At 46.0% G+C, this 22,357-nt stretch overlaps 1 protein-coding gene across 5 annotated transcripts in view; it reads left to right on the top strand.

Annotated features, from left to right (window-relative positions):
• The window catches only part of DNMT1 (DNA methyltransferase 1), a 196,514-nt gene that overhangs the window by 119,444 nt on the left and 54,713 nt on the right, over window positions 1-22,357 (top strand). The window contains exons 1-5 of one of the 5 annotated variants that reach the window (XM_061613735.1): window positions 14,612-14,634; window positions 16,210-16,267; window positions 18,199-18,241; window positions 18,368-18,475; window positions 20,525-20,804. In XM_061613735.1, coding sequence (XP_061469719.1) covers window positions 14,619-14,634; window positions 16,210-16,267; window positions 18,199-18,241; window positions 18,368-18,475; window positions 20,525-20,804 — 505 coding nt within the window. In that variant the 5' untranslated portion in view covers window positions 14,612-14,618. Of the gene's footprint in view, window positions 1-12,681; window positions 12,870-13,451; window positions 13,473-14,611; window positions 14,635-16,154; window positions 16,268-18,198; window positions 18,242-18,367; window positions 18,476-20,524; window positions 20,805-22,357 lie in introns of those variants that run through there. The other 4 variants (XM_061613733.1, XM_061613737.1, XM_061613734.1 and 1 more) reach the window with 4 other exon arrangements.

The raw sequence follows: 22,357 nt of genomic DNA, 5'->3' as shown, positions 1-22,357 counted from the left end.
TAAAAGCTTTAAAAACATCTTTTAAAAAAGGGTTAAAAACATTATTTAAAAAACACATTAACAAGCAATTCTAACAGACACAGACTGGGATAGGTCTTAACTTAAAAGGCTTGTTGAAGGAGGAAAGTCTTCAAAAGGCACCAAAAAGATAGCAGAGATGGCACCTGCCTAATATTCAAGGGGAGGGAATTCCACAGGGTAGGTGCCACACTAAAGGTCCGTTTCCTATATTGTGCAGAACGAACCTCCTAATAAGATGGTATTTGCAGGAGGCCCTCACCTGCAGAGCGCAGTGATCGACTGGGTATATAAGGGATAAGATGGTCTTTCAGGTATCCTGGTCCGAAGCTGTATAGGGCTTTGTACACCAAAACTAGAACCTTGAACTTGGCCTGATAGCAAATGGGCAGCCAGTGCAATTCTTTCAGCAGCGGGGTGACATGTTGGCAATACCCTGCCCTAGTGAGCAGTCTCGCTGCTTCATTTTGCACTAGCTGCAGCTTCTGGACCAACCTTAAGGGCAGCCCCACATAGAGTGCATTACAGTAATCTAGCCTAGAGGTTACCAGTGCGTGGACAACAGTGGTCAGGCTATCCCGATCCAAAAATGGCCGCAGCTGTCTTACCAGCCGAAGCTGATAAAAGGCACTCCTAGCCATGGAGGTCACCTGGGCCTCTAGCGACAAAGATGGATCCAGGAGCACCCCCAGACTATGGACCTGCTCTTTCGGAGGGAGAACAACCCCATCCAAAGCAGGCAAGTGACCAATTATCCGAACTTGGGAACCACCAACCCACAGCGCCTCCATCTTGCTAGGATTCAGACTCAGTTTATTGGCCCACATCCAGCCCACCACCGAGTGCAGGCAGCAGTCCAGGGCTTGCACGGCCTCTCCCGCTTCAGATGTTACGGAGATATAAAGCTGGGTATTGTCAGCATACTGCTGACACCTCACCCCAAATCTCCTGATGACTGCTCCCAAGGGCTTCATATAGATGTTAAACAGCATGGGGGACAAGATGGTACCCTGCGGCACCCCACAGCACAACTGCCAGGGGGCCGAAAGACAGTCACCCAATGCTATTCTCTGAGAGCGACCCTGGAGATAGGATCAGAACCACTGTAAAACAGTGCCTCCAATACCCATCTCACCAAGTCGGCCCAGAAAGATACCATGGTCAATGGTATCAAAAGCCGCTGAGAGATCAAGTAAGAATAACAGGGTTGCACTCCCCGTCCTTCTCCCGATAAAGGCCATCCATCAGGGCGATCAAGGCCGATTCAGTCCCATAACCAAGCCTGAACCCAGACTGAGATGGGTCAAAATAATCTTTCATCCAAGAGTACTTGCAATTGCTGGGCCACAGCCCTCTCAATCACTTTCCCTAAAAAGGGGGTATTTGCAACCGGCTGGTAGTTGTCACTAACCAATGGGTCCAGGGAGGGCTTTTTCAGGAGTGGTTGGATCACTGTCTTTTTCAAGGCGGCTGGAACCACTCCCTCCCACAATGATGCATTGACCACACCCTGGATCTACTCGGACAGACCCCCTCGGCAAGCTTTAATAAGCCAAGAAGGGCAAGGGTTGAGAGGACACATTGCTGGCCGCATCATTGCAAGCACCTTGTCCACATCATCAGGCCGCATCAACTGAAACCGTTCCCGAGAAGTTGCAGCAGACGTTGCACTGGACACCTCATTGGGGACTACAGTAGATTATGGATGGGGCATCAAGACTGCTACGGAGGCGAGCAACTTTACCCTCGAAGTGCCTTGCAAACAATTCACAGTGGGCCTCTGAAGGGTCTAAGACTCCATTTCCTGGAGTTGATGTCAACAGACTCCTGACAATACGGAAAAGCTCCACCGGACGGCTACTTGAGGATGTGATGGAGGCAGAGAAGTGGGCCTTCTTCGCCGCCCTCACCACAACACAGTAGGCATGGTTATGATGTTTTACTCGTGCCCGATCAGCCTCACAGCATGTCTTTCGCCACTCGTACTGTAGCCATCGTCCAGCCTGCTTCATTGCCCTTAGCTCACTGGTGTACCAAGGTGCAAGCCGGGCTCCACAGTGCCGGAGAGGGTGCTCGGGGGCAACCATGTCAAGAGCCTGACACTCCTCTCTGTTCCACAGCATGACAAGGGCTTCAACAGGGTCACCTGCTCTATCTACTGGGAACTCCCCCAGGGCATTCAGGAATCCTGTGGATTCCATTAGGCTCCAGGGGTGGACCATCTTAATCTGTCCACCACCCCTGCAGGGAAGGATTGGAGCCATAAGTCTAAACTTCACCAGGAAGTGATCTGACCATGCCAATGGGGTGACATACACCACCACCCTATCTCCAGACCACTCCATCTGGAGCAAAAACCAAGTCAAGGGTGTGTCCTGTCCTATTTGTTGGGCTAGTAACAACTTGAGACAGCCCCATGGTTGTCATGGAGGCCATGAAGTCCCAAGCTGGAAGACTAGAGCAGCCTCAGCATGGACATTGAAACCACCCAGCACTATTGTTCTGGGCTCCTCCAACACCACAGCCAAGCTTATGCCATAATAAAGGTACTGCAAGCCTCTGTGTTGTTTTTAAATAAATGTGTGGCCTTCCTGCAGAGCTGGCACCAAAAAGTGGCCAGGTCGGGCCCTGGCTAAGGGCCCCACGGGCCACAGTTTTCCCTTTCACAATCTGTGGCAGGCTCCCTGCTGTGGATCGCAGGGAGGAAGCTTCCAGGCCCCCCGTTCATTCACTCCACCTACCTCTCTCTCCTGTTTCCTGCTGCTGCGTGTGCTGCATGCGCAAGGCTTCCTTCAACCAAGATGGTGGCGGAGGATTCTTTAAGGGACTGATGCCCCTACTGCCATCTGTTGATGGCTGGCATGGGTGCACGTGCACCATCAACCAAGATGGCAGCAGAGGCATCAGGGAAACCTTGGCCGCCATCTTGGTTGATGGCAGGCTTGCATCTGCAGTGCAACGGGCCCCAGCATGCCTGGTGCCGGCCCTGGTGACCAGCATTTACCTCAAGGGAGAGGTAGAAGGAGCATGTTGCAGGCGGCTGTTGCGGGCCTGTGCAACAGTGGGAGGGGGTGCCCGGGAGCTTTCCATACCACTCATAACTACCTATTTGAATGTTGAGTGTGTCTGAACTGCAGTCACTGTGTGATTAAACAGAATATTAAACTTAAAAAATCAACAACCACCCATAACCATTTACAGAGGCTTCCAGTTTATTGAGCATGTACCTGATTTGCGCAGAGTTCGCAGGGAGGCTAGACAACTCTGGCTGTTTATTGAGCACTTGTTTTGATCTGTTTGCAAGGAGGTTAGATGACATTGCATCAAGCCATTGCTATCCCACACTTTCCAGTGCATTTTTCCGTCACTTTCCTTATAGCACAAAGTTCAGTTTTTTTGATGACGTGGGCTTGTTCCACAAGATTTGCTGGCATGTGATTTGCTGAATTTGGTGGCATATGATTGAATCCCAGCTGAAAATAGCAACAGTCTTGGAAGCACCCCAAAACAATTTCTTGTGGTTAGAACTACACATGACATTAGTACAGGGGTTCCCAAACTGGGGCTGTGAACCAACAGTGGTCCACAAGCTTCATTTAGGTGATCCGTAGGATGTCTGCATTAAATATTCATATTGATTTTTAATTGTACTTTCCATAGAATTCCAACTGTAATACAATATAAGAAATATATTAAGCAATAAAATTAGTTAAAAACATACAGCATCTAGCACAGTGCATTACTATTACTACAAGAGGCAGAATCATTAAGTCATCCACCAAGATCCTCAGCAATGTTCAAGTGGTCCATGTGGGGGGGAAGTTTGGGGACCTTAGTAATTAATGTCTTTTCTAAACATTGGACTGCAGAGAAAACACAAATGGGAGTCAGAGGGGCTTTGTAGTGAAGAGCTAGCCAAGTAACAGGTGGGGGTGCTTAACTGTCCCTTTGTCCACCAATATAAAAAGGGCAACTGCTGGCATACTTCTGAGATTAGGAACCAGGGCTTCACCATTACAGATGAAATTATTAAAAAAAACCAGTTCTATAAATTCATAATTAATGCTTCATCTGGTTATATAATGAAAATATCAAATTGTAGAGGAAGTAAAGTTATACCAGAAGACATAATACACCAATATTGAAGGACAACATCATCAGTAACTCCAGCTATGGTATCAAGAGAAAAATCATCAAAGCTTTTTGCTAAACTTTTATCCACTGCTGTTTTAAAATTACTGTTATTTTATTTGTTATTGTATTTATTTTATTTATCTTCACTGTAAGCCACATTATCTGGTGTTGGAAGACATGGGATATATCCCATGGGGTATACCAATAGAAAGAGCATAATCACTTGGGTCTAGGTATCTAGCAAATGTGGCTCATCTTTTCTCTCAGCTATTTTTTATTAAGGACATTTTTAATCTGTACTTCATCAGTTGATCCCACTCCCAAGGTGTGTTACATCATCATTTAAAACAATTTGAAATAACAATTAAAACAACAATTCAGACAAAATAAGATATTATAATATAAATTAAATACAGAGTTTAAAAAAAATGGAAGAACATTAATTGCAATCCTCTAAATGTTTGCTCCCTAAATCCCCTAAATTATTGCATAATGAGAAAATCCATTGCACATGATTAAACCCATCCATTTCACCAACTCAGATATTTCCCAAACAGTCCATATTAATTCTAAATTTGAAGATAATATTAGAGTTTTAAAGTTTCTGGAGATTTTTGATTATGCCATCAGAGATGAAAGATATTGTAATGGAGATGGTTGATAATGGTTTTAATGTTTTAGTGATTTAATTTTGTGTCTGATTGTATTTTATTATGTTATCTGATGTTGTGATCTTATCACTCATATCATTATCATTCATATCCCGCCCTTTACCCTCAGGTTGTTAGGTGGGTTATAAGATCAGATAACATACTAAACCATCAATAATAAACAAATAAAGTTATACAATTGCTCCTCTACTCATTCCTTAAGGTGTCCCAACAGAAACACCAATGGCTCTAATGGCAATGTCATCCCAGTAATATCTTCGGTTAGATTAATAGCTTTTTTAAAAAGTGTTCTTCCCTGGTCCCCCACAGCTCCACCACAATGAAAGAAATCTGCTCTAGGTATATTGGGTTGGATTCATTCTTAAGAGTTAGACCCACTGACAAAATTAAACCACATTGATTTCAATGGGTCTGCCCTAACCATGACTAAATTTAGATGCAATCCATAATCTTTCCACCACCAAATGTTCATATTGTTACGTTCTCTTTAGCTTTCAATAATGCTTACAGTACATCTCTGTTTTTCTCCTGTCATATCTTGAAAACATTCATTCTGCAGTCTTAAATACACTTACTAGATAAACATGGAACATACTTTTAAGTAAACATGCACAGGATTTTGTCATCAAAGGTTGAGTGATTTCTGACAATCAACTATGCATAATTGCCCTTTGGCCCTTCAAATTCTTTACTTGCAAATGAATCCCTTACTTTCCTTTGAAGATAGCTACCCTTTTCTTGCTAGATCCCACACCACGTGTGTTGATTCTGAATGAAACATAGTACTGTATTGTATTGATTTTAAGCACTGCTTTCAACAGTTTTTCTTCACACGAGTTTGCGATTACCTGTGCATTTCTCCTAACATTTTATATATAATTCTTTCATTTGTGTCATATTCATTTGCTTTTCTTTTTAAAATTTTTTTTAATGTAAATATCAGAAGTATACATTGTAATGTAACAGTATGAAATACATTTCTCTCCTTTTGCAATGGACCCAACAATGTATATAGCACTAGATTTTCATGAACTTTGTTGCATGAATACATGCAGCTATATACATTTTCTAACTTGTTTCCTGTTGCTTTTTTTGGAATGTTTGCACTGCTGTCAACACTGTTTTATTTTATCACATATTTTATATGTTTGTGCTCACATACCGTAATTTCTCCTGCAGTTCATGTTTTGTGACTTTTATTGTTACTGTCCTGTCTCTGGTTTCCTGTCTGCCAGTGTTTTATTATCTTCCCTTTTCTTTCCCAGTACTAGAAAATGTTTCCATCATCTTCCCTTTCACAAGTTTGAACCTTTTTGACTGATTTTTCTTCCTTCCTTATGATCTGTTGTCTGTCTCATCATGGAGTCAATTTGAAATGTTAATCCTTTCATTCAATCACTGACCTTTCACAAAGGGCCTCTCCAGACTGGTGGTGGTGGGGTTTTTTTGCAGATGTATTCTGGAATGTGTGATGCAATAACAGTGCATTAGTGGTAGATTTATACTGGACAGTCCACACATAATTCCACTTTATTAGTTGTTTTGTGATGCTTCTCCAGTGTCAATGTATTATTGTCATCTGGAGAGGCACTCTTGTGCTATAGTGCAACAAAATCGGAACATTTGTGGTATAAAAATGATTTCAATAGGAAGTTATGGAACCTGCACTGTTTGGAAAAGAAGCAATTCTTTTGCAGGGACAAACAGAACTGAGAGCAGAATTGTGCATAAACACCCTAATACCATCATGAACACAAATTGTCATGAATGCACAATAAAAAGAATGTCTAAGTCTACACCAGCTGTGAAGCTGTAATTCTTCAAAAGGTAGGCAACTATCAACGCCAAATGCTACTTCCCCAATGTTATTTGCATAACCGTATTTCTTGGGGTTGGCTGGGAGGAATGCTTGCTTCATTTACATACTTAGCCTTTCTTGCCTCCTATGTTTATTAAGGGCTGAGAACTGCTGTTCTCATGCTACCTGGGCTCCTTCTTTCTTGCATCTGTTGCAAAAGAATGAGCCACATATTTTATAGGGGTAGTTTCCCAAGGAATATATCAGAAAACCTTCTCTCTCTTCATGTCATCAGAGATACAGTAGTTATAGAGAAACCAGATTTTATTATATATATAACAGGAGATCCTCAAAAAGGCACTCAGCAAACCACTTATATGGTGGCGATACATTGATGACATCTTTATGGTCTGGATGAATGGTAAAGAGAGTTTGGAACAATTTAAAAATTAGATCAACTCTATCCATCCCTCTATTAAGTTTACATTTAATAGTACAAATGACAATCCGCACATCCCTTTTCTGGATGCCTTTCTCACCACTGAAAACAACAAAATAGCCACTGATCTCTACAGCAAACTCACCGATGCCCACACCTATTTAAACTGGAAATCCTGCCATCCTAGGCATATAAAGAAGAACACTGTGTATAGCTTAGCTCTGAGAATCAAACTTATTTGCAACACTGAAGATAAATACCAGAGAAGGATCAGTGAACTTAAAGAACACCTTCTTCTAAGAGGATATTCTCCACATATTATCAATTGCAACATCCACCGAGCCTCCATTCTGTCCAGAGAAAACCTCCTCAATCATCCTGAGGTGTCAAAGGGCAGACAGCAACGGATTTCATTTGTGGTAGATTTCCATCCAGCATCTCCTAACTATCACCGAGCAATCAGGAAGAGCTACCCATTGCTAGCAAACTCTGAACATCTTACCAGAGCCATCAGCAGGCCTCCTGTTATAGCATTTCGCCAATCTCCTAATTTGCACAGACTGTTGGTGAGAGCTGTGCTTAAGCCACCTATCACCAATCCAGGGTCTCATCCTTGCCACTCCAAACGCTGTATCATCTGTGTGTACCTCAGGGAGACAGCCACTTTTACAAGCACTAGGACAGGCAGGACATATTACATCAAACAGAACATCACCTGCAGGTCCTGCAATATAGTTTACATCATCGAGTGCAAAAGACCAGGATGTCATATCCAATATGTAGGAAAGACCACAACTGACCTGTGCACGCGCTTCAGGAACCACAAGTCAGCAATCTTGACAAAAAAAGTGGAGCAACCAGTTGCAAAGCATTTTAACATCGAGGGTCACAGCCTGTTGGACTTTTCCATAACAGCGATAGAGATGCCAGCAGATCCAGCCGCATTGACCAAAAGGGAGAACTTTTGGATAAACTCTCTGGACACATTGGCCCCACATGGATGATGAGGGGGCAGCCTAAGGAGGGCCCTGGGGGTAAGAAGGGAAGCCTTAGAGAACTGCATTTGGACTGCAGGCTGGAGGTTCCTCACCTGTTTTCTCCCTCTCATCAAGGCAGGCACAGAGAAGCCTCCCTAAGGAGAACATCCTACAGTTGGGTACCACCACCAGCAACCCTCTAATTGCTCTCTGCACCTTAAACAGGTGGCGGGGAACGGCGGGTGTGGCGCGGTGGAACCGGGTCATGGGGGTTTTGGATGTGCCCACGTTGTTGGGCTGCTTGGCGCCCCGTCGAAGGTGGTGCAGAACAGTGTGCCCTCTATTGGCCGCAGCAGTAGTCCAAGAAGGAAGAACAGAACATCTGAAGGGGACTGTGTCTGTGTGTTTGGTTTCTGAATGAATGTTGGTGTGCATGCCTGATTGTGTTAGACGTATGTGTGTTGTGTGTCCGTTTGTAAATTTTTAATATGTGCTTGGGAAAGAGGTCTTTTCATCAATCGGGGGGACTTGAGGGGGCCCCAATTACCGTAGTGACGGGCAGAGGGAGGTATGGCGTTGTGAGAGGGATGGGCCAGGTTAGGGGAATGCGGCCTAGACATGTAGTGGCTGTGACGTGTTCCGGTCCCTCTCACACCCGCAGGGTTGTTGGTTGTCCTCTCAGCCAACTCTCAGATCTCCAGTTGCTGCTTTTAAATGCCAGATCGGTATATAATAAAACCGCCCTCGTCCACGATTTGATTGTGGATGAGGCAGCCGATGTGGCATGCATAACCGAGACCTGGGTGGGTGAGCAGGGAGGAGTTAGTCTCTCCCAGCTCTGCCCACCGGGGTACTTGGTTCAGCACCATGGTAGATCTGAGGGTCGGGGAGGTGGGGTAGCTGTGGTCTATAAGAGTTCCATCTCACTCACCAAGCACCATGTCCATACAGTCACTGGCCTGGAGAGCTTGCACCTTGTGTTGGGCCAGAGGGACAGGCTGGGACTCCTTTTGGTGTACCGCCCACCTTGCTGCCCAAAGGCTTCCCTAACTGAGCTGACGGAAGTGGTCTCGGAGGTATTGCTGAGATCCCCCAGACTATTAGTACTGGGGGATGTCAACATCCATGCCGAGGCGACTTTGTCTGGGGCAGCTCAGGACTTCATGGCATCCATGACAACCATGGGGCTGTCTCAATATGTTAGTGGTCCAACACATGTGTCGGGGTATACTCTAGACCTTATTTTTGCGACTGGACATGGGGATAGTGATCTGGATGTGGGGAGTTTTACATCTCGCCCTTTGTCATGGACAGATCACTGCTTGCTGAAGTTTAGACTTTCAGTAGCCTCTTCCCTCTGCAAGGGTGGGGGACCTATTAAATTGGTCCGCCCCCGGAGACTAATGAATCCTGAAGGTTTTCAAAGGGCTCTGGGGGTTTTTCCGGCTGACAGGACTGGCGCTCCTGTTGAAGCTCTGGTTGATCTGTGGAATGTGGAGATGACCCGGGCTGTTGACACTATCGCTCCTATGCGCCCTCTCCTGTGCAGAGCTCATACAGCTCCTTGGTACACTCCAGAGCTGAGAGCGATGAAGCAAGATAGGAGGCGGCTTGAGCGGAGATGGAGGCAAACTCCCGACGGATGCAATTATGCGCTGGTTAGTGCTTCTACCAAGCTATATGTAAGAGCGGTGAGGGCAGCTAAAAAACAACATTTTGCTGCCACCATCAATTCATCTCTCTGCCGCCCAGCGGAGCTTTTCAGAGTTGTCCGCGGGCTACTTCAGTTACGCCCGCAGGACACGGTAGAACCATCGGTGGCTCGCTGTAATGAGTTTGCTGAGCACTTCCAGCATAAGATCTCATGCATCCGCCGGGACTTAGACTCTCAATTTATAGCAGCTGATCCTAGCGAGGTGTCCGGAGCACAGTCTTGTCATGTTTTATTGGATGAGTTTCAGTTGGTTCAGCTCGAGGACATGGACAAGGTGCTTGGACTGTGCATGCAACCACTTCGGTACTTGATCCTTGCCCCTCTTGGCTAATAAAAACTAGCAGGGAAGGAACAATTGGCTGGGCCAAGGAAGTGATAAATGCCTCTTTACGAGAGGGAGTGGTCCCTGGCTGTCTGAAAGAGGCGGTGGTGAGGCCACTCCTGAAAAAACCTTCCTTGGACCCAGAAAGTTTCAACAGCTACAGACCAGTAGCAAATGTTCCGTTCCTGGGCAAGATCTTGGAACGTGTGGTTGCCGGCCAGCTCCAGGCGCTATTGGATGAAACCGATTATCTAGATCCATTTCAATTGGGTTTTAGGCCTGGTTTTGGCACTGAGACGGCCTTGGTCGCCCTGTATGATGACCTATGTTGGGAGAGGGACAGAGGGAGTGTAACTCTGTTGATTCTCCTTGATCTCTCATCGGCTTTTGATACCATCGACCATGGTATCCTTCTGGGGAGGCTCGCGGAGTTGGGAGTTGGAGGTACTGCTTGGCTGTGGTTCCGCTCCTACTTGGCGGGTCGTCTCCAGAAGGTAGTGCTTGGGGAACATTGCTCGACTCCGTGGGCTCTCGAATGTGGGGTTCCGCAGGGGTCAGTACTATCCCCCATGCTTTTTAACATCTACATGAAGCCATTGGGTGCTGTCATCAGGAGTTTTGGAGTGCGTTGCCACCAGTATGCTGATGACACGCAGCTCTACTTCTCCTTTTCATCTTTTTCAGGTGAGGTCGTCAAGGTGCTGAACCGATGCCTGGCTGCGATAATGGACTGGATGAGAGGGAACAAATTGAGGCTTAATCCAGACAAGACTGAGATGCTGTTAGTAGGTGGTTCCCTTGACCAGATGGTGGATGTTCAACCTGTCCTGGATGAGGTTGCACTCCCTCTGAAGGAGCAGGTTCGGAGCTTGGGAGTCGTTCTAGACTCTTCCCTTTCACTTGAGGCTCAAGTAGCCTTGGTGGCACGCAATGCGTTCTACCAACTTCGGTTGGTAGCCCAGCTACGTCCCTATCTGAGTAAGGAGGACCTTACATCGGTGGTACATGCTCTGGTAACCTCGCGTTTGGACTACTGCAATGCGCTCTACGTTGGGCTGCCTTTGAAGACAGTTCGGAAGCTGCAGCTAGTACAAAATGCGGCTGCCAGATTGTTGACAAGGACCAAGCGGTCCGATCACATAACACCTGGCACGCTTGCACTGGCTGCCAATATGCTTCCGGGCCAGATTCAAAGTGTTGGTATTAACCTATAAAGCCTTATACGGCATGGGACCACGATATCTGTTGGAACTCCTCTCCCAATATGAACCCGCCCGCTCACTGCATTCTGCTTCGAAGGCCCTCCTCTGGGTTCTGACTCATAGAGAGGCCCGGAGGGTGGTGACAAGATCTAGGGCCTTCTCAGTGGTGGCCCCCGAACTGTGGAACAGTCTCCCCGAGGAGGTATGCTTGGCGCCGACACTGCTATCCTTTCGGCGCCAAGTTAAAACCTTCCTCTTTCTCAATGCATTTTAACTTAAGCTATTGATTTTCATTTGTTGTAATTGATTTTAGACTGTTTTATTGTTATATGTTTTTATTGCATTATATTGTGTATCTTAGTATTTTTGTTGTTCACCGCCCAGAGAGCTTCTGCTAGTCGGGCGGTATAAAAGTTTAATAAATAAATAAATAAACTGCAGTGAGGCACCTTAAGTGTCTCTGATATACAGGCAGACAGATTGATATAGAGACGTGGTCCTCCAGGTATCCTGGTCCCAAGTCGTTAAGGGTTTTTAAAGGCCAACAACAGCACTTCGAACTGAGATCAGAAATGAACTGGGAGCCAATGTAGTTGGCAAAACATACTTGTAATGGGTTCACAAGATCCAGTCCCAGTTAATAGCCTCTCAGCTGCGTTTTGGACTACTGTAAGTTTCTGAACCACCTTCAAAGGCGGCCCCTGTAGAATGCAATAGCTAATGAGGTGAAGAGGGCATAGATAATTGAGGCCAAACCATCTCTGTCCAGATAGTGTGTTGTAGTTTGGGCAAAAAGTGCTTTATGCCAAGGAGGCAATACGCACCTTTAACAAGATGTACGGGGGGGGGGGGAATGGTGCCTCCAGGTACAGAGGCAATATAGCTCTGAATATCAGATGGTGAGGACAAGCAATAGGGGAGGACTATTGCCTTTCTGCCCTGTTTGTTTGGGTATCTGGCTGGCTACTGTTGGAAACAGAATGCTAGACTAGATGGATCCAGCAAGAACATAAGTTTAGCCATGATCTAAATTATGATTAGCCATGCTGTTTAGGACTGGAACCTCCATAGCCAGCGGCAGTCTACCCCGGAGTGCCAGATGCCGGAGGGAACCGCCTGCTTTGTCTGAGCTTCTCAACAGATCCTGGCTGGTCTCTCTTGGAGGCAAGAAAGGTGGACTTAAATGAACTTTGGTTTGATCCAGCACGGCAGATCCTACGTGAGGCCAAGGGCCCCAGGGCTGGCTCCGTCTCACAGAGTTTCCCCCATGTTTCCCCCCTCTCCCCATGGTACATTCCATTAGGGCGATTAGCGTTGGCGTCCTCCCCTTCTTGCCAAGTCTGTATGCCTCTGTCTCCCCTTTGCTTATTTGGTTTCTCCCTCTCTACGAATGGCAGCTTGGTAAGTCCCACCTTTTCCTCCCCCGATCCCGGATGGTCTATTCCGATGCCCGCTCCGCCCCTCCTCCTCGTCCTCCGCCCTCCCCGGTGCGCGCGCGAAATCGGCTCCCGTCGCCTCCCTCCCCGCTCGCTGTCTTGCTGGTCCCGATGCCCGCCCGGGCCGCCCCGCTGACCCCGGAGGAGCTGCGCAGGCGGTGAGTGCAATCCTCCCACGCACACGACGGGGAGGAGGAAGGAGCTACCCCCACCCAATTTTGTGAAGAGGGAGGGCTACCGATCCCCCCTCCTCATTTTCTCCCGAGGGCACGTTGACCTCCGCCCACCCACATTTCTTCTTCTCTGAAGGCTGGGGCGTACCTTCTGCATTGTTAGGGGGGGGCTTCTTCTTGCACACTCTTCTTGTACACCCATTGCTTTTCCGGGCGAAGGATGAGGCGAGGTTCATCGCACTTCCTCCGCTCTTCACCCTTGAATATCTCCTCTCTCCAAAGCCACCATCCTGGATTTTCTACTCCGTATTTCCCAGAGGGTCTGAGCTCCCCCCTCCCGTTCCATAGGAAAGCAAAGAAAAGTTTGTAATAATAGGAGTCGAAGAAGGGAGCCCCAAAGTGTGGGGAGAAGGAAGAACTCCAAAGAAGAAATTGGGATTCTGAGGCACCTATGTGGGCCCTTTTAAGAGTGGTGTACTCTGTATTCCCTTAACATTGCCCTCCGGGTGGGATTGGGGAGGTGTCTTTGCTAGTGGGGAGCATCTCCATTGCACCCCTACCTGGAGGCCCATATTCCTCTTAATTGGGGTGAGTTCTCCCACTTCAGGGTGTTTTTTTTAGAATTAGAAGGCCCTTTGTATTCACTTATATAGTATGAGCTTTCCTTGAAGGGGGGGGGAGATGTAAACTAATAGAGATTGGGGAGGGGTTTCTTTTTTAGTTCTTAATTATGTCATCCTACTCCTGCATTGCTATGGCTGTCAAATCACAAAACTAGGATGTTTAGTTGTCAGGAGCCCCCAAATAACACAGTTGTCAAGTTTTAGGTTTCCCTGTCTTCAGTCCTTTTGAACAAGGCTGGTGCTGTTCCCTCAACTTTTATTTGTATAAATCGGAGTGGGGAATAGAGGTGACTGCAATTCCCTGCTAAAAAGAATTCACAGGTAGGGAGGATGTAAGGAAGAGTAGTCCTTTTCTTTCTGTGTCCAGCCTGCTTTTTGTTGTGGGGGTGGATAGGGAGAGAGAATTAATTGAAAAAGAAATGTTGACCCTTCTGTGTTTCACAGGCTTTGTCTTTCCCTTTCTTCTGCGCACTGTTTCTCTCCTTGTGCCAAGGCTTGCCATCTGGGACAGGAAGTGAAAGAGTTTCTTATCCAGTTGAAAGTGCGGCTTGGCGGGAACGTTGTTTGCGTGTGTGTTTGAAGCAAGGATTGATGCACACACGCGGCTGAGGAAGCAATGGTTAACATGCCCTGACTTCTGCATAAAAAAGTGGGGGTTATCATGAGTTGGCTTCATTGGCAACCACAAGCTTGCAGGGCGGTCTGATTGGTTTTCTGCTTTCTGGCGCCTCCAGGAGTGTGCTGCATTTCAGTGGAGCCGATCCCTTCCCTTGGGAGGCATGGGGGCAGGGAGAGCCTTTTCCTCCAGGCCACTCTATCCTAACTATCTTTACAAATAATCACAGCTGTACACTTCCTTTTATCTGTCAAAAACAATTGTTTTTTGTTTTGCATTTGCTTGCCTGCTGGCTCGGAACTAATAGGTGTCTTCTGTTGCAGAAGCAAGTTGGCTGTTGGGATGGAAGTTAGGCACTGTTCTCTTTTCCCCCTCGCTCTCTCCACCCCATTAGGATTTCTTCCTATCTGCTTACCCACTCTCCTGCTTAGAGGCTGCCAATTGCTTCTTTACACTAAAGTAAAGACCTTTACTGCCCTTCAGCTTAAAGGTTTTATGTCTGGAAACGTAGGTAAGAAATCTCCATCATGATGGTTAGTTAGTTAGTTCTTTATTCTATTTTCTAACATTCCATTTGCTTCCCCAGAAGGAAAATTAGATTTGGAGTCACATAGTCTTTGTTCTCTAATGTACTGCTATAGTTCAGTATCTGTCTGATCTCTGTGTTCCTGCTCTTAAATCTGGGCTGGGTGGTCCTTCAGCCTGCTTGCAAAATGGAGTCTAGAAAGGTGTGCTGATTAGAAATGAGCCTTCGCGCAGCCATGCGGAGACAGGAAGAAGGAAATTGTTCCTTCTGCTTTCCTTTTTTTAAACTTCTCATTAAGTTGCCTGCAGGCTGGTGTGCTTTCCACCTTTTAGCTCTAGTACGTGTACTTTTCCCGCCATTACTGTTGTGAGTGGTTGTGAGGCCTGCCGCTGAAGCTTGCGCCACGTGGTATGTCTGTCTGCGTATTTGCTTCCTGAGTCTCCCTCTGAGAGCTACGCAGGCAGGCAGCGTCTGGCCTGCTATTGTCTGGAGTCGACAGTCTGGCTTGCCTTTCCCTTGGGAGAGCTGATGGCTGCTCTAAACTTCAGCTCAGGGATTTTTAGCACCTTTCCCATTTTTAGATTTCCTGCCTCCATGTGAACATACCTTTCTTGGGAAAGGAGGGCTTGATGGTGGAATCGCATCCAACTAAGCAGCAGTTTCTCAAATGGAATCTCTCCAGCCTCCTTTACATTCCATCTCTGTGTTGTCTCCCACACATTTGGTTTGTGATTGTAAGAGGAGAGCTTTGCATCTGCAGTTTCCTCAGAGCCGTTTTCACACCTCAGCCCCTTGTTTCTTGTGGGGGACAATCAATCAATCATTCCTGTGGGGGAATGCTGCCACAGAGTAACCTAAATGCTAGGTTCTCCTTTAATGTGAAGTTTTGTTCAGCTCTTTTGCTATTTAGCGTCTTCATTGTAAAAACATCCAGAGGAATAGCCGTGTTAAGTCTCTTGCAGCAAAAACGACAGAGCGTCTTGGCTCATTTTAAAGACTAACACATTTATTATGACATAAGCTTTTGTGGATTGTGGGCTTGAGTCCACAAAAGTGTATGCCACAATAAATGTGTTAATCTTTAAGATGACACAGGGTGTTTGGTTGTTAAAGTCCTCTGGTTGATGTGGAAGGCCAGTGCCCAGGAGGTGACTGCCAGTTTAAAATATTAACTTTGTGAGGGAGAAGAGAGAAAAAAGGAAGCCAGTGTTGTTAGTTGCATGTGTTGGACAGCTGAAATAGTAGCTAGCTGGCAGCAGTGTTTTTTGTCTTGGATTCTGTGGAGTGGGAACCGCCAGTCCCTGCGTCTAAACTGTTGTTTTGGAGGGAGAGGCTTCTTCTGAGTGAGGGGTGCTGGGCCAGCAGATCAATCGAGGGGGTATGCCTCAGGATGCAGAATTTGGTCCAGTAGGCTTGCATTGCTGACCTCTAAGCGAGTCATGTATTTAGCAACAGGGTGGTAATGAAGGGTGCCTTGTATTTTAGTTAGACCTAGCCAGCCTCTTTTGAGCCCAAGTCTGATGATAATATATTTGAGAAGAATTCATTCTGACTTGGCAGCTTCACACAAGAGTCTTCAAAGAGATTCTTGCCGAAGGAGAGCGGGCACTGAAAGAAGGTATTATTCTAGCAGCAAGGCTTTTTGCCTAAAAGAGACTTTAGGTTACTAAGTTATAAAACAAGAATGTAAACTAGTGTGCTGAGGACGCCTGTGTCTACTGGTGGGGTGGGGTGGCAGCAAGCCACATTGGGTGGAAGGTGAGCAAAAAGAGAGATGGAAAATATATCACGCTTGGATGCAAAATCAGAGGGGGAACACTCACATGTGGCGGAGCTGCCTTGGTGTCATGGAGTGTTGCAGTAGGCCAGGAATTAAACATGCAGAGTGCAAGCAAATGGCGCCCTTTTGCCTTGGCCTGTGTCCTGGAGTAGTAGAAAAGTGTGTCAGCCTGGCTCTTTGTTTTTAGTTGAGGGGGTGGTTTCCTGGTACTCATCCAAAGGGAAACATTTTGCCTCAATGGAGTTAAGGAATTACTCAATCTCTGGTACTGCTGCTGACAATTTGCTCATGTTCTTGCATGCATATGTGTCACTGCACACATGCATGCATGGCAGAAAATGACAGGTAGTATTGAAGAGGATCTATAAACTCTTTCCTGGAGCCTGTCGATGCCTGTGTATAGCTGGGGGCCCTGCTGAATGCGGTGCTTTGACAGAAAACTTTCCTCTTCTTTTCAGTAGCTTTGGTTAATGGCTTCCAGCCAGAAATATTTGACTCTTGATGGAGGCCACATTGATTTTTTTGAAATGTGGTGTGTGTGTGTGAAATCCATGGCCCAAATTATCTCTGTGACTTCATTTGGCTCTGCCTACCAGTGCAGGAAGAGGGTGACCAGAGGGACAAGTATTAACTGCACAACTTGGTGTCTGTTTCAGGGAGCAGGTTTTCCATGTGTATTTCTCTCCCACTTCCTTTGGAGTAGGAGAGAGGGAGTGCGCTCCGTTGACAAAGTGGCATGTCAGCAAGCCGGTTGCCAAAGCCAACCACTCAGTTAACCACTACCACTACCGTCTGGGTAGGCAACTGGGTCTAGGCCAAGGATAGCCAACATGGTGCCTGCTGGATATTGTTGGAGTCCATCTCCCTTCAGCCACAGCCAAAGGGAGTTGTGGTCCAACAACAACCTGGAGGATGCCACATTGGCTAGTCCTGGTCTAGATGCTGCCTCCAAAAGGCTGAGTTTGGCTTTGAGGTTTCCCCAACCTACCCTTCATGGAAAGTATTGCCCAGATAGGAAATAATCCTTGCTAGCCATTCTCTGGGTTTGCAGGCATATGAAGGGGTAGTAGTAGCATGGATTTCCTCCCTGAACTGGACATTCCCCCTGCCCCCAGCTTTTTATGAGGGAGAACCCTTTTTACAGGTTTCCCCCACTCTTCTCCAGCTCCAGTTCCTTCCCTGGGAATTGCTAGACTTCTTTCCTGGTTCTTTGCCCTCCTCTCCCCACTCCCCCTGGCCTCAGATGTAGTCAGTTTTGTTTTTTGATGTGCCGCTTCCTGAGCTGGAATGGGGGGGGAATCCCTCCCCAGCCATGACCATTACTGGGGTTAGAATAAGAGAGGTGGAAGTTCCTTCTTCTATTCTTTCAGCCAGCTTAAGCAAAGGCAGGCACTTGGCCTCCTTCTGGCCTGCTCTAAACTAGGTGGCTCTTGGGTGCCCTTGATAGGCGGCTCTGTATGGATGAAAGAGGAACCCATGCCGTCTGGAGGGCTGCAGGTTCCCCATCGCTGCAAATAAGCAAAGGATCCCCCTGATTCATTTTACTCAATGATGAGGGTAATAAGGGGAAGCTTACTGGTGGAGGGGGTGTGCAAGGCTCAATCAGTAGTGCTGACGATCACTTCTCCCTCCCCCTTTCCTGCCCTGGTAACATCCAGAAAGTGAAATGTCACCTGTTCCAGCTCTCTGAAACTAGATTGGTGGTGTGTGTGTGTGGGGGAAAAGTCTTATTTCCTAATGAGGAACTCTTCTTGTTTGTTTTACAACAGGCTAAGAGATCTGGAGAGGGATGAAGATGGTCTTGGTGAAAGAGTGAGTGCACCAGTGTTCCCCCTCCCCCTTTTAATGGACAGTCATGCCAGTGCCTCTTTGCAGCCATCCCCTAAGAAGTTTCTGCATTGGCAGCTGTAATATCTGTCTGTCTGTCTATGTATTTAGGAGTGTGTTAAGGAAAAGCTGAGTCTGATGCATGGCTTCTTACAAGCAGATGTTCAGAATCTGCTGAAAGACCTGGAGACCAAGTTTCACAAAGAGGAGCTTTCTGAGGTAGGTAATTTTGAGGGATGAGTGTGTTCCTCCTGTTCCATTCAGATATTGTTCCATGGGATTGGCTTTGCTTGCCTTGCCGTTTTAATGTTTAGAATTTCTAAAACTAGAAACTCTCCAGTTTGCTGCAATTCATTTTGTTCTTTTTTTTCCTTGCATGTTACTGGTGGATACCTGGGATTTGCACATTTGATTACATTGTAGTGCTGACTTAATCACACATGCTTATCCTTGCTGTATACTACCAACCTGTGAGAAAGACCTGAACTGAAAAGTGTAGCAAACTTGTGCACATACAGCAGTCTTTCAACAAAGCCTGGAAAGTATAATAAGAAAGGGAAAATGGTGGGTTATAATCTACTGGTGCTGCTCCAGAAGTATGATGAGAAATTCGGAACCCCCCACAAAATCTGGAGAGAAAGCTTTGCAATCACCACTTTTGCTCTTGGTGTGGGGGTGTGAAACTTTTCCTCAACATGTCTTTAAACCTTTAGAGCTTTTTTTACCCCAGCTTATTGCCCCTTTATATGGAAAGATGTTCAAATCTCAACATTCTGAAGTGTGAATTCTGTGACACAGTTGCAGTCCAGATTTTAAAATTTTCTATTGCTGAATTTGATTAAATTATTGGTATTAATTTCAGTTTTGTTCCTGGAATTTTGAACTGTTACCTTCTTCAAGGAGCGCTGCTGTATCAAATTCTTCCCTTGAAGCAAGTCAAAACACTTGTAAATAGTTCTTTATCTAAGGCAGATTCTAAAATTCACAGTTTACACTGGGGTAAATGTTCTAAATTGCCAAGAGAGAAAACAGATTTTAGTCATGCTGAAATAATTGATGAGGTTTTCCATTTGTACTTTAAATATTTTCCAAATAAAAATGCATGCTACTTGGATTTTAAAATTGTACAGTATATTTGGTTCAAATAAATAGAACTTTTACACTAACTTTGAAGATAACCTTTATCTATAGAACATTATTTATTATATTTATATCCCGCCCTTCCTCCCAGAAGGAGTCCAGGGTGGCACATCTCAAATATATAATGTAATAATTTTAGGCTGCAATCCTATATCCACTTACCTGGGGGTAGATCCCATTGAACTGAGTGGAAGTTGCTTCCAATTAGGTATGTATAGGATTGCATTGTTACTGTGTTACAAAATGGTATGAGAAACATTGCTCAATTTGTTACTTGGATTATATAAAGATGCATTAAGATCATAACTAGAAGTTACCTCCATATTATTCTGTGTTAGAGAAAGTAGGGCACTTGTCAAAATAATGGATTTCTGACTGTCTCTGTATATATCCAAGGACACTGAGCAGGACCATTGACTTGTAGGCTAAGGGCTAGTTCTCACTATTCCCTGGGCATGTGAACTCTATAGTGATGGGTTCTGCGAACAGGTTTTGGGGAGGGGCATGTGTACACATGTATACATGCATGAACTGATCATGCAATTGCATGTCAAACATTCTGCATGAGCTTGAAGAGTAAATGTGTAGATTTGACTATGATTTATATCTTGCCCAGACATTTCATCTACTGAAAAGGAGCATGGACCAGTTATATGTATGAATGTGTGTACATGCAGGCTATTCACACACAACAGTGTTCTGCATGGGATGGTGGTGGATGTGAGACCAAGGTGCACACTCACAGTGCATGGCACGTAAAGCATGCATATTGGGGGCATAGTATCAGCCAGCTTGAAGCGCTTGGAATGTTGCTGAATCAGGGGATTTTAGTTGCTGATAGTTGAGTCTGTAAGATGGAAAAATATATGTCGATGCTGTTTGTTATGTAGAACTATGAATATTCATAATTTTGAGAGATGAGAACTGCACATCTAAGGAGAATAAGGTTGTCCAGGTGAACTTATTGGATGATCCTGGGATGCTAGAGGATAGCAACGTCTGGAACCAGGAACTGGATCTCGCCATTTCTGATTCACTGATTAAACCCATTTGAACTCCCTCTGCAAAGTCCATAGACGTGCCCTGAATACAGGTACTCAGCCTCTTGCTCTTTCCTTCTTGCTGCAGGAACGGTACCTGGCCAAAGTCAAAGCCGTCCTCCGCAAAGGACTCTCTCTGGAGAATGGAGATAACCTGGAGCTTGGCCAGAAGCCCAACGGCTGCACAGAAAACGGTGCCTATGGCAGCCACGAGGAGCCTGAGGGAACAGGCCACCAGGGAGAAGAGGACAGTGCCATGGAGGTTGAGGAGGCGGCAGCAGCATCCTGCTCCTCCACGCTCTCAGCCTCGCCATCTGGGCCAAAAGCCCGGAGGGGCAGGAAGAGCAAGTCCAGCAGTGAGGACCGAAGTAAGTCACTTAGAGACATGCCATCAATGGACAGCACCTTCAAGGTGCCTCCAGGCAGGGAAGCGGAAACCTTCTGAGTGTTGGGGGTGTTTTCTCTCTCGTTTAGATTTCAAACAGCTAATAAATACGTACCGACACATAATAACATGTGGATTTATTTGCTAGGCTGGCATAGAGTGACCTTGGATTCGTTTTATTAACCAAACGTTGCAGGTTCTCACTGATGTTCAGCCTCAGCCAAACAGGCTGTCTGCAGAAACTGTTCTTGGCATCTGTTCATGAGTTTGGTTGCTACCTCTGTGTGCAAATATGTTGTCATCCTGCTTTAAGAGCTTGAAGCTTTTTTTACAAAGGAAAATAGAAAGCTGATTTTTCTTGGGAACCCAAATTCTTTGGTGAAATTCAGCAAACCTGATCTTTATTGTTCATCTGCAATAGCTCAGGGATGTGAGCATTCTGGGTCCCTTCCCCTTTTATTTTTCTTCCCTTGTGGCCACATCTTATGCAAAATCGTGTGTGTGTGTGGATAACAAGTCTCACCAGAGTGGAAAAGTTTGCAAAATTTAGAAGGTAGAGATGGAGTCCCAAGGGTAGTGCCGGTGAGAGGAGAAATCCTGTTCTTGGCAGCTTAATGTAGTCTCCCCGTCTCCCTGCCTTTCTCCTAGGCAGAACTTTAACTAATAGGAGATCTTAGGCAATGGAATCAATTGCCTGAAGAGGTAGTGAGCTCTGTCTGAGTGGAGACTTCAGAGACTGGGCAGTGATCTGTTTGAGATGCTGTAGCTCTAGATTCCCAGATCAAGGAGCTCGATTCGAATTGATGGCCTGTAAGGCCCCCTCCCAACTCTATGAGGATTGCCAGGCCTCAACCCTACTTGGATATCCTAGTCTCTGACCTGGGTCTCCTTTCTCTAGTATATGGCAGCAGTTGGAGACTTAATGAGAACAAGAGGTGGAGATGGCCAGACACCCTACTCGGCTGCAGAAATGGGGGTAGGAGGAGACAGCAGTTTATTGCCACCTTCAGCAACCCAGTAGCCAACACTGTTTTCCTAGCAGACTCACCCACATAGCCACTGTGGGTTATCAGCCTCTAGCAGCCCAGGCAGGAAATGTCTGCTGTTAATTTGACTGCTCAACCTTCTTTCCCTCTCAGCATTTCCTCTTTTAGTTTTGATTTTCTGCCAGTCCATGCAGATGTCTTTGTTCCCTCTCCGTCTTTTGTTGCTTGCTATAGTATTTTCTACATTTTTCTCCTCAGCTTTTTTGCTTCAGCATTTCTCCTTTTCACTAAAAAGAAAAAAGAAAAAGATTTCACTTGACTATCAGCTTTCTTTCCTTTCCCCCATCTTCTCCTGCTCCTCTTGTCTGTGGGCCTGGTGGGAAAGCCAAAAGGAGAAGCAGCTCCTCACAAGAGGAGCCAAAAATCTTGGAGAAAGTGATAAAAGCTACGGTTTAATTGGCAACCTCTCCCATGAGGCACACTGAGCGCCCAATCAGGGACGCTGCTGCAGAGGAATGAAAGAATCTTGGAGAAAGCGGCAAAAGCTACA

The sequence above is a fragment of the Rhineura floridana genome, chromosome 3 (assembly GCF_030035675.1).
Source record: "Rhineura floridana isolate rRhiFlo1 chromosome 3, rRhiFlo1.hap2, whole genome shotgun sequence".
NCBI classification, from domain to species: Eukaryota; Metazoa; Chordata; class Lepidosauria; order Squamata; family Rhineuridae; genus Rhineura; species Rhineura floridana.
The sequence above is the reverse complement of the archived record's forward strand: the minus strand, read 5'-3'. Positions and strand labels throughout refer to the sequence as shown.